General features: G+C 32.9%; 1 protein-coding gene across 4 annotated transcripts in view; it reads left to right on the plus strand.

Annotated features, from left to right (window-relative positions):
* The window catches only part of LOC111803478 (protein SHOOT GRAVITROPISM 6), a 29,585-nt gene continuing 17,312 nt past the window's right edge, over positions 1 to 12,273 (plus strand). For 2 of the 4 annotated variants that reach the window (XM_023687898.1, XM_023687900.1), the window contains exons 1-22: positions 1 to 306; positions 458 to 548; positions 641 to 695; positions 811 to 942; positions 1,808 to 1,879; positions 2,447 to 2,537; positions 2,658 to 2,753; positions 3,634 to 3,712; positions 3,806 to 3,869; positions 5,109 to 5,212; positions 5,571 to 5,676; positions 6,534 to 6,620; positions 6,700 to 6,777; positions 7,117 to 7,184; positions 7,262 to 7,361; positions 7,600 to 7,773; positions 7,893 to 7,982; positions 8,121 to 8,186; positions 8,339 to 8,434; positions 8,515 to 8,589; positions 9,314 to 9,373; positions 11,283 to 11,372. In XM_023687898.1, the coding sequence (XP_023543666.1) occupies positions 267 to 306; positions 458 to 548; positions 641 to 695; positions 811 to 942; positions 1,808 to 1,879; positions 2,447 to 2,537; positions 2,658 to 2,753; positions 3,634 to 3,712; positions 3,806 to 3,869; positions 5,109 to 5,212; positions 5,571 to 5,676; positions 6,534 to 6,620; positions 6,700 to 6,777; positions 7,117 to 7,184; positions 7,262 to 7,361; positions 7,600 to 7,773; positions 7,893 to 7,982; positions 8,121 to 8,186; positions 8,339 to 8,434; positions 8,515 to 8,589; positions 9,314 to 9,373; positions 11,283 to 11,372 (1,914 nt within the window). In that variant the 5' untranslated portion in view covers positions 1 to 266. Of the gene's footprint in view, positions 307 to 457; positions 549 to 640; positions 696 to 810; positions 943 to 1,807; positions 1,880 to 2,446; positions 2,538 to 2,657; positions 2,754 to 3,633; positions 3,713 to 3,805; positions 3,870 to 5,108; positions 5,213 to 5,570; positions 5,677 to 6,533; positions 6,621 to 6,699; positions 6,778 to 7,116; positions 7,185 to 7,261; positions 7,362 to 7,599; positions 7,774 to 7,892; positions 7,983 to 8,120; positions 8,187 to 8,338; positions 8,435 to 8,514; positions 8,590 to 9,313; positions 9,374 to 11,282; positions 11,373 to 12,273 lie in introns of those variants that run through there. The other 2 variants (XM_023687899.1, XM_023687901.1) reach the window with 2 other exon arrangements.

Raw genomic sequence — 12,273 nt, forward strand, 5'->3', positions numbered from 1 at the left:
TTTGGAGAGGTAATTTGGTGCAGATCAAATCCCTCATGCCACCGTTAGTTCATAGTATGCCAGAAAGAAATCGAAGTGGAATTTTCTGTTGATGTTTATAAAAACGCGAAGAATTCACGACGAAAGAATTTTTGATCCACGGCCGTTGAAACTTGAGAATTGCTCATCTCTTCCTCTCCCTGCAAATTCGCCATGGAAATTTAACTAAGCAATAGGATCGCTGTGTGGGAACCTCTCTATTCTGTTGCTGTTGTTTCCTTCCTGCCATGGCGTCGTCGGGCTCCGGAAACTCAATTCCTGCACCAGGTTCCTTCACTTTTTTATATGTTGTAATTTCAATCAATCTTTTTTTATTGTTCCAACTTTTTAATGGATATAACGATCATTCATGTCTTATGGAAGCTCGGTTTTGATCATTTTGTGTGTGTGCGTGTGTGCGTGTTCACTAATTCTGCAGAGGCTGTTCAGATTTTAGTCTCATCTCTTGCTGATGAATCGTCCGTGGTGAGGGAGGCATCCATGGCTTCGCTCAAGGACATAGCTGCATTGTATTCATTCTTTCTCACATGTTGTCTTTAGCTATTTGAGTCTGCTTTCATTTATAGTGAGTTATGAATTGGAACTTCTGTTGCAATATCAGGAGTCCTCTTTTGGTTCTCGACTGCTGCTACGCTGTTTCACGAGGAGGACGCCGGGTAATTACAGTATTAACTTCTTCGTCATGCATCACAGGAATCATGACTGTAGTTCATAGTTTTGTTTAGTTTTTCTTTATTGACAATGCGTTTAAAAAGTTGGTGGTCATTTCAGCGTTTTGGAAACATGGCTGGGGCTTTTCTAGTAATGTCATTCGGAGTGCGAGCCTTAGACAAAGAAGATGTTGATCCAGCTTTCATGTCTAAGCTTGCAAAGATTTCAACGACTGAGATAATCTCTTCCAAGGTCTTTTTCATACTAAAGTTCTTGTTCGGTTTCTTTTTTTATTTCTATTTTTTTGGTTGTTACATTAAGGATCGTTAGAAATTTCAAGCCATGAGTTATTTCCAAAAAAGGAAAATGATATTTTATTTGGCTTGTAAATATATTAATTTCTGAAATAGAAGCTTCAATTCGGGGACTAGTACTTTGATTTAGGAGGTATGACTACTGTAACTTTGCAATTGCAAGGTTGGCACGTCATCTCATAGTTTACGATACTTCCATTTTTTCCTTCGTAGCGCTTTGTTTTATCTTATATATATATATATTGACTAACACTAATCAAACTTTCGGTTATTTGAGAAACATGGAGTAGAGTTTTGATAATAAAGGAATGATTATAGGTGATAAAAAATGAGAAGATCCAATATTAGCAGTGGACAAACCTGCTCCATTGTTCACATGTACTTGATTATCTGATCGACAAGGAGAAGAGACAGCGAGATCCAAAAGATCATTTGTCACATAGTTTGTTGCTACGAAATCAAGATACCAATTAGTATGAACATTAAGGTTAGGTGAAACCATCATAGCTGGCATATCTGAATTCTATGGGATTAGAGGGAAAAGTGAAATTAGAGTTAACTCTGTGAAATGTGGGATCAAATCTAAAATAACATTTCAGTACAGTATGTCCAATTCTCCATATAATTGGCATTGGGCCCATTATTATTATTGGAGTTACTATTTCCTCCTTTACCACGGTTATTTCTTTCTCTTTCCACAAGAATTCAAATCTCCAGAATTATTGGTACCGATGTTAATTTGCTCAATGTTCTAGAATGCCTTCTTTTGTTGCTAGTTCTTATTTTTATTGTCGATGATGTAGGAACTTAATACTGAGTGGCAAAAAGCTGCTGCAGGGCTTCTTGTTTCGATAGGCTCACATTTGCCTGACCTAGTAAGTTTGTTATAATTCATGTTGTTTATGAATTTCGAGGGAAATAAGAGCAGGAGAACATGTATTTAGCATAAACGCTTGCATTCAATATTATGTACCTACATATTATTACATGACTAGACTAACATTCTAACTTATGGTAAAGAGGACATTGACAAAAAAGGATTTGAAAGAATCGGTCAAGCATACTTCTTATGTGAAAATACAGTCAAGCATGCAGTTACTTCTATAAATTCCTCTCCTCTTCTTGCTCTCTTTCTTAATTGGTTACAGAAGTTTCCTCATGGAAGTCAATGAAATGATTGAAATTTTATTAACCCTTTCTGGTTGTTATTTTATGTTGCTCTAGGCTCCAAGTTTCCTAGTGATCAATAATTTAATATCTGCCAAATAATTTTATAATTTCGTGCTTCCAGCATAAGGTCTGACAAAAGCCATATAACTACAACATATCTTTGTACAAATATGTTCGTGTGTTTGAATGTGTGTGTGTACTCTGTCACCCGTAGTTCAGTGAATTATTTATTGATATTGCAATAACTATTCTCCTTTATGGCGGTGTGGAAGATGATGGAAGAAATATATCTTCATTTGGGAGGGCCTAGTTCAGCTTTGCCAGCTATGGTTCAAATTCTAGCAGATTTTGCTTCTTCTGATGGTTTGTAAACAAACAGCATTTTATTTATTTACTTTTTGTAACTTCAGAACTCTATGTTTGCTTTACTGCTATTTTCCAACTTGGATAACATGATTTTTGTGATTTTACTCTTCATTAAAGCATTACAGTTCACACCGCGACTAAAAGATGTGCTTTCCAGAGTTCTGCCCCTCCTTGGAAATGTTCGAGATGCTCATAGACCTATTTTTGCAAATGGTCTGGTGACTTTCTATATCTTATTGTACAATAACTGATCTTACGTTTGGCACTAAACTAATCATCTCAACTGTCTAGACCCACCCAACTTATCAATATTTGAAGCTTTTTCTCCATCTTCAAGGTGGATTCTTTGAGAGAGAGAGAGAGAGAGAGAGATGGATTGGATTGCTTTGCTTTTCAATTTAAACGAGGTCTTCTGTACTTGACCTATTGTAGCATAAATTCTGTATTTTAATTTAGGACTTGCTAGAATGACCCACATTTATGGAGTCATTTGTTTGTGCACTTTACACTATTGTCAATCTCTGGTTTCGATCTTCGGATGGTGACTCTCTAGTGACAATGGCACTTTTAAGGCACCTAAAATGATGTTTACATTTTCATTCTTAATGGAAAATTTTCTCATTGGAAACAACATAATGCGAAAGCTTGCCTTATTTTATTGTTATCACTATCACCAATTTTTCTTTTCTGCTTGCCTTCGTAGGAAGGAGCTCTGTAGAGGGGAAAGAGGGTTTGTTGGAGGTTTTCCTTCGAGAATGGGGAGGGAGGGAGGAGGGACTATAGTGAGGTGGGGTGCGGGGGCTAACAAATCTATCTCCCTGGTTCATCATTCAAAGAATATATTTGCGCTTAATTTAACTCTATTATTCAAAAGGATTGAGGTTGATAGGTAATATAATTTGGATGTACTTGACGTTTTGAAATGTTAGGATCAAATTACTAATGATTTTGACATTCATTTTATTCTTCACCATCAATTATTGTCGTTGTTCTTGTAGCCAAATTAATGAATCCTGTGAAAAACTGTTGATTTTTTATCGTATCTTCAGTTTCTCTTCTAGCTGCCACCCTGTGACACATTCTTCTTCTGCAGCAATTAAATGTTGGTGTCAAGCTGCTTGGCAACATAGTGTGGACTTTCCTTCACATTCGTCAATTGATGGTGATGTCATGTGAGACAATTTCTATCTTGTTCAGTATCACTCTACATTCAATATTTCAGTTTAACATTTTTGTCAAAGAAACGGGTTCCTGTCAAATTGCAGGTCATTTCTGAATTCTGCTTTTGAGCTTTTATTACGAGTTTGGGCTGCTTCCAGTGATCTAAAGGTTGGAAAAATGTTTTGTTTTTGTTTTTGTTCTTGTTTTTTGCTTACGATAAGATAAGTATGCGTTGATACTTATTTCACTAGTTAGCTCTTACCTGGTAGTGTAGTTGGACTTATATTTTATCCAATAAGAATCAAAAAATATTTTTTTTTGAAATATGTTACGGAATAAGAACTAAGAATTCTCCTCTATGGGTTCTCTTCCTCTAGTTGGACTTTTATTGCTCACTCTTTTTTGGAGGAAAGATATAATCAGCATCTATGGGTTCTCTTGCTCATTTAAATTGGGAAATGGAAGAATAATATTATCTTGGCATGACTCATGGCTAAATAATTCTCCTCTGAAGCTTTGTTATTCTCAGTTATTTAAAATTTCTTCCACTGCAAATGATTCAGTGGCTTCTCATTGGATGCAACAATTCTCTCTTTGCATATTACCTCTCACAGATTTTTAAAGGATGGGATGCTTCCTGATTTCCCTAATCTGTTGGTTATTCTCTCACGAGTACGTATTGGCTCTACTAAAGATACTCGAAGTATATTTTCACTAATAGTTTCATGGATACGTTCTTCATTTACTTACTGGCCCTCCTTGAAGCCCAAGGCAGATCTTTTATGGTAAATGCGGCTAAAGCGAGTTTTTCATAAATTTGGATGGAAAGGAATAAAAGAATTTTCCTCGGCAAGCAGTCTTTTAAGGCTTCCTCTTGGTTTTCTCTCTTAAAGGATTTCGCTGGCTTTTCTCTTCGGTATATTTGCCTCAATTGAAAATTCTCATTCTTGTTTTTAGTTTTATTTTTTTTTATATTTTAATTTTTTAATTTTTAAATCCTTCGTTCCCTCATGAAGTTTTATAATATCCTTGTTCTTGGTCCTACTAATCCATGGGGAGAATTACACACACCCCAGTTCCAGTCTCCAAGTGACAGCTAGAGTATTCATTTATTAAACTTTCTACTTGAAAGCTTGAAACAAGGACTTTGGGGAATTTCTCCCGAACACCAGAAAGCCCTAACAACACTACTTGGGGTTAGGATGTAGATACTTGCAGTTGCATCGGTCTTGCAGAAGTTGTTTAACTACAAGGGAAACTACCTGCATGATATAAATTCCCCTATTTTTTGCTTGAATTTTGCCCCTCTTATTAACATTTTGTATATCTTTGTTACCTTTTTTTTTTTTAATATGAAAGTCTTATCTTTTCTATGTTCCTTTTTTTTTCTTTTAAATTTTGGCGTAGGTTCGTATTTCTTCTGTGGAAGCATTAGGTCAAATTGTCGGTCTTATTACTAGGGCACAACTAAAGGCTGCTTTGCCCAGACTTATCCCTACCATGTTGGAACTGTAAGATAAATTTAAGTATTAAATCAGTTAAGGGATGTTTGGGGCTGTTTTGGAAAATAGTTTTTCTCTCTAGAGTACACATTTCAGTGAAATTCATACAGTACCATGTTTTTTCTCTTATTTCTTTTATAACTTAATTTCTTGATGAAGTTAATTTCCCTTCAAATCATGAGATTATGAATACTTCGAGGGAAAAATAATGTTTATTTTACAAGCAACTTAAATTGTTCCAAAAAATTGGTTTGAAAATAAAAATGAAGAACCGTTTTTTGAGAAAAACTGCCCAACAACCCTTAGAAGTAAATCTCATATAGTGGCAATACTGAAAATTTTCGATTCTCTTTTCCTTGCTAATCAGATATAAGAAAGGCCAGGATGTTGCGTTTGTAACAACTTGCAGTCTGCATAATGTCCTAAACACTTCTTTACATTCAGAAAGTGGCCCTCCTCTCCTTGACTTTGAGGTAATGCATGTTGTTTTCTTTCCACATTCATTTTAAATATTTTTACACTTGGAGGTGTGCTTTCAATTGAATTGGCAATTGACGGTTGTCATACATTTTTCTGTTCTCAAAGACAAAAGGATCATTCAATTTATTATTTTATGCATTCTCGGATGTTAGTTTACATTTTCTTTTGGATTTGTATCACTAAGGTTCGACATTTCTCTTATGCTCCCTGTTGAAGTATTGATATAGTTCAATTTAAAATAACACATCAACTTAAACTTTTGAGTTTAATTATAATAATTCATATGTTTTAGTTGTAATAATGTGGTTCTATTGCAACAATTTCATAACTTTGAAGGATAAATGTCTAATTGAAAGATTCAAATTTTATTGTACCAACTTCTATAGATTAATTTATAACATATCATAATGGTGGTGGTGAAGGTATTGCTTGTCGTTGCAAAATATTTGTGATTTTGATGTATTGTGTTTGGTGTAGAAATTTAACAAACACTTATTTGTCAAAATAAATCCCAAATATAAGCAAATATGTATCTATGCAAATAGAAATAACTATTATTATTTTATTATCTATAATTATGTGAACATAAATGCAAACTATAGTTTTATAAAGTATAATAATTGTACAATTTTTCGTTGGATTTATTTTTATTTTTATTTTTGATGGATTGTGTGTGGTGTAGAAATTTAACAAGCACGACCTGCATGCATTTCAAACAATTAAGTTTCTATTCATGCAACTTTCTAGAAGCGAGATTAAAATAAATGTGATATAATATTTTAGTGTGTACATTCTTAATCTGCATGGTATGTCTAATTCTATTGAAAATTACTCTTACGATCAATTGTAGGATCTCACAGTTATTTTGTCGACGCTTCTCCCAGTGGTGTGCATTAATAATGATAGCAAAGAGTCTGATCTCTCAACAGGATTAAAGGTACGACCGGCAACTATAAGTCATTTCCTTCTTGGCAGTTCTGTTATACACATTATAATCTTGTTTTCTCTGTGTGCAGACATATAATGAAATACAGCGTTGCTTTCTAACTGTCGGCTTGATATATCCTGAGGATCTATTTATGTTTCTCTTAAATGTGAGTGATGTTTACATTGTTTCATGTAGTTTTGGGAGAACTCAGTTCGCAAATTCTTATACCACATACAAACTAATTAAAGTAAACATAGTACAACGGAAAACAAATCTTACTGTAATATTAGAAACATCTCAATTAAGAAAGAATGACGAATAACTAAAAGATAAAAATTATTACAATCTAATCAAAATAAATATGATATCCTTTTTCATTAATACAAATCTACATTTTGCACAACAATTTTTTCTATAATAGTTTGAGAGCATGTATGCTAGGTGCTACACTTCTGAAACTTTTTGAGTTTAATAATTCCTTTTATTTCTCTTTTTTCGTACTCAGAAATGCAGGTTAAAAGAAGAGCCTTTAACTTTTGGCGCTCTTTGTGTTATGAAGCATCTCTTGCCAAGGTTTTTTGGCCTCCTTATATTTAACCAAAGACTTGGACATTTCTCTTGGTTCCTGATTTGACATTCTTATTATCTAGGTTATCCGAAGCTTGGCATGGTAAAAGGCCTTTACTTACTGAAGCTGTTAAGTCCTTGCTGGACGAGCAAAATCTAGGCGTTAGAAAGGCACTTTCGGAGGTATGACATTAGTGTTGGAGTAGCTTTAAATATACATATATACATATATAAAAATACATATATACATATATACAAATATATATATATATATATATATATATATATATATATATATATACACACACATGCACACGTAGATACATAATACACACATAGACACATACACTATGTACGATTTTGGTACTAGAATTGGAAATGCTCTATTTTGTTTGGTACTAAAATGTCTATTACTTTGTAGTTGATTGTGGTAATGGCATCGCATTGCTACCTAGTTGGTTCATCGGGAGAGATGTTTGTTGAGTATCTTGTGCGTCATTGTGCTATCAAAATTGATAGAAATGATCCTGGAAGCTCAAAGGAGTTGGCTGGGATGAATGGTGCTTATATTCCTTTCCAGTACAAGAGAATGGAGGTTCACATACTACTGTATAAATACCACCATTGTGTATTTTATGTAATTTATAAAATCTGATTCCAAAATGTTAATATGTGTAATTACCATTTCTTGTAATAAAGTTATAATTCTTTCAGGTGAAGATGGGGACAATTTCTCCTATACAACTAAGAGCAATTAGTGAGAAAGGTCTTCTTCTACTGACCATTACAATTCCTGAAATGGAGGTATTATGCTGGATTTTTAATCTACCTTCGTACATTCGTAGATGAAATTTCACTCTTTCTGTCTTCCTTTTTATTTACCCTGTTTCTCATTTCCTATCTGATTTGTATTATATATATAATACGTATCTTACATTGCAGCATATTCTATGGCCCTTTTTATTGAAAATGATTATTCCAAGGAGGTATACCGGTGCAGCTGCCACGGTAAGTCTTTATAACACCTTTTTTCATTGATCATATGTGGGGATTTTGGCTTTGCATGGTTCTACGTTCTTCTCGAGTGTAGAAATAGGATGTGTGATTACAGATAAAGTAGAGTGCTTGTACAAGACGTTCTATTGATGTCACCACTGCAGGTCTGTAGATGCATTGCAGAATTATGCAGACATGGATCTTATGGAGATAGTATGTTAAGTGAATGTAAAACTCGTGCTGATATTCCAAATCCTGAGGTGATTGTCAACTTTCCGTATGTGGTGTTTAATCAGTCCATATTATGATATTATTAACTTGAGTGGTTACCATGTTTTAGGAACTTTTTGCTCGCTTAGTGGTCCTTTTGCATGATCCCTTAGCAAGAGAGCAGTTGGCAACACAAATTTTGACTGTAAGTAATCATAAATTTGTATACACAACCGTTTTTAACTTTTGGAAGGAAAATTGCTGCCATCAACAAAAATGTTGAGTTATTGAATTTATGAACACTGGCTGATATTTCAGAAAAATCCAAAAAGGATGAAGCTTGGTTGAGTGAATGAAATGTCAATTTTTTCTTACTTGAGAGAATTAATTATAGATGATTCAAAATTAAACTTATTGGGTTGTAAATATGCTAATTAGCTGTAATGATGCATTAATGATTTTATTTCTTTCTTAATCTTATTCTTTTCTATTATGTATGGATTCTTTCTCCTATATAAAAATGCTATGTATCGTATGATATTGAGATTGAAAAAAACAAATATTATTTTATTAAAATGCGTGAGTGTAGAAAAATACATAAATAAATACGTGCAATTAAATTGTTAAAAAAANACTATATAATACCCTAGCTACCACCACCGTTGGAATTCTAGCTGCTGATTTCAAATGTTGGTTTATGACTTTCATTGATGATTACACTTGTTTGTCTTGGGTCTTTTTTTTTACTAACAAAAAAAAAAAAAAAAAAAAAAAANAAAAAAAAAAAACACTTGTTTGTTTTGGCAAGATGATTACAATTTTTTTTTTTTTACTAGCTAGCAATGGACGATATAGTTGTCCAATCGTTGTTTCATTTACTCTTTTGTTGTGTTTTGAACTGGTACAATTATTTATTTTTTTATTTACAGGTCTTGTGTTATCTGGCCCCTCTCTTCCCAAAAAACATCAATTTGTTTTGGCAAGATGAGGTACTACTTTATCAAATCATTCGATGGTTATGGTGATGGTGATTATTATTATTCTATGACAAGGAAACAAAATTTTCATCTCAATCTTCAAATTGTCGCATTGAAATTTTCATTTGTCATTGCAATTCTGAATACACACACACACACAATGTATGTATATTTGTTTCTTTGTTGCATCTGATTTCTTTTTAATCCTTCTTTTTTTTTTGGGTGTAATGTAAGTTTTTCTGTCTTGTCAATGGCTTGGTAGAATTTATTTTAGCCTATTTATAATTTTTAAGAACTGTTACTGTAGCGATTCAACTTTGGCTGTGTTTGATTTTTAGTTTTAAAAAACTAAGCTTATAAATACTACTTTCACTTATTGGTTTCTTTGTTTTGTTGTCTATCTTTACGAATTACTTTCAAAATCCAAGTCAAGTTTTGAGAACTAAAAAAAAAGTAGTTTTTAAATATTTGTTTTTGTTTTTAGAATTTAGCTTAGAACTAAAATGTTACTGAGGAAAGATAAAAATTATGATAAAGAAATGGTGAAAAAACAGGCATAATTTTCAAACACTAACAACAAAAAACCAAATGGTAATCAAATGGGGACTAAATTATTGCAACTGGGATAGTCTCCATATTTATCTCATGCGTTCATTTATTTTGATTTTGATACCCCCTCAGTCATTTTTGATTTTGATTTTGATTGTGATACCCCTTCACCTTCAAACTGTGTTTGGGGCAGTGTTTTATAGTTCTCCTTCTTATGTTTTATAGTTGTGATTCGAAATATGGATTTGTGGAAGCTCTCAATAATATGTTAGCAAATTGCGATGGGTAGATTCTTTTTAGAACTTAGAAGTATCCAAAAATTCTAAGATCTTAACAAAAAAAATCCTGAAAGAAATTTCTACCAATAGATAGCATATTTAGATTAGTTCAATAGGAAAGAAGAAAAGAGAATTATTTAACCACCACGATGAGTTGGCTCAAGGACAAATGTAAATAATATAGGGGTTAGAGGAAACGAGGCAAGTCATGGTGGCCAATGATCACCCTTCTAGAATTTAATAACTTTTGAGTTTCTTTGGCAACCAAATGTAGTAGGGCAGTACAATTGTCTCATAAGAATAGTTGAGGTGTGTACAAGCTAACTCAGACCTTCATGGATATAGAAAAAATGTTAAATGAACATTATCATGTGAGATTGAATAGTTGATGTTCAAACAAGCTGGGCACTCACAAACAAAACAAAAAAAAGAAAAAAAAAGAAAAAAGAAAAAAGAAAAAAGAAAAAAAGAAAAAAGAAAAAGAAAAAGAGTTAAATTAACATTATCATGTGAGGTTGGATATAAATTACGAAATGCATTCAAAATATATCGAGGCTTCATGGATAGAAATTAGTCAATTTATATTGTAACTTATCTGTTCTTTAAAAGGCATTTGATTGAAGTTTGAATTCTCACATTACACATTGTTGGCGATTAGGCTTGTTTGAAATTCAATTGATAGAATATGCTGTTAGTTATATGTTTTAAACGTTCTGTGTTCTGTGTTAGGATGGTTATTGGTGAGATGGGTAAATTGGGTCTAGGGTCTTTTCATCATTCTCGTGCATCTGCATTCTGTCAAGGGAAATAAGCAGTGTTTTTAATATTTGTTAAATATAAATCTGAGATACTATAGAAATTGGGCTACCAAGTTATAAATTGGATCAGATTGATTTTTGAGTATATAAATCATGATAACTTCTTAATGTGTTGAAATACTTCAACATTGACCAGTCGTTGACATATACAATATAGTATGCCATGTGGGGAAATTATCTATCATGCTATTACTCGTCTTTCTTTATTGTTCTTACTGTGCTATAAGGATGATTATGCTATTGAATCTGATTGATTTTTGCTTTGGGAAGTTCTAGATACCTAAAATGAAGGCATATATTAGTGATTCAGAAGATCTGAAGCAGAACCCCTTATATCAAGAGACTTGGGATGACATGATAATTAACGTAAGTGTTCCTCTTAGAAACATGGACGTTTCAACTTATTATTAATTTGTTTTTCTTGGATCTGCACCGTTTTAATTTAATCCTCACGGTGCTCTGATCTTTTTTTTTTTTTGGTAACATTGTGGTACTCAATTAGAATTTATTTTAGATCGTTTGCAGTTATTCTTCAATAATCTAAATAGATCACTCAATTTTCTAATTAATGTGGCCTAATAAAAAGTCAAAAATAGAAAAACATCAGTCATACACATAGATGTCTGCACATAACCCTCAAGTTAATAGAATGCAAAATTATAATAAAAGGTAAATTACTAATTGGTTTCTAGAAATAAGATATTTTCATTATTATAGAATAATATTCATGCTATAATGCTTCCCTTCAAGCTAGAATCCTAACCCCCATTCTCATAAATAAAATAGCAAGCAACATAAATATGTTATATTTTCTCTTTAAACAATTGGACTCGACGTCATATGAATCACAACTTGTTCACCATGCATTTTGATCAAAATTGTAATATTGCAACTTAATTAGGAATTGATGTATCCATATTTACTTCACACATAACCTGCCCTATAGCTTCTTCTTGTGAGTAAGCATTTAAGCACGAAACCCTATTCTATGAAGCCAAAGTACTTCCTAGGAAGACATGGTATCTTGAGGTTAATCTTCAACCATCTTTGGATCTAGCCCAATTAGAAGACATGGTACCTTGAGGGAAATGTCATGGCATGAATATAGATGGATAACATATCCCTATTTCACTTGGATGTTCAATAAGACCATGATAGATATGGTGATCGTAAGGGATGAAGAAGACTGGAAAGGTTGGAAAATTAATCCTTTAGTTAGTTCCTTGTCAAAGCACTTTTGGTGCTCCTAATCCCTTCACAAAGGAGG

Source organism: Cucurbita pepo, chromosome LG10 (assembly GCF_002806865.2).
Source record: "Cucurbita pepo subsp. pepo cultivar mu-cu-16 chromosome LG10, ASM280686v2, whole genome shotgun sequence".
NCBI classification, from domain to species: domain Eukaryota; kingdom Viridiplantae; phylum Streptophyta; class Magnoliopsida; order Cucurbitales; family Cucurbitaceae; genus Cucurbita; species Cucurbita pepo.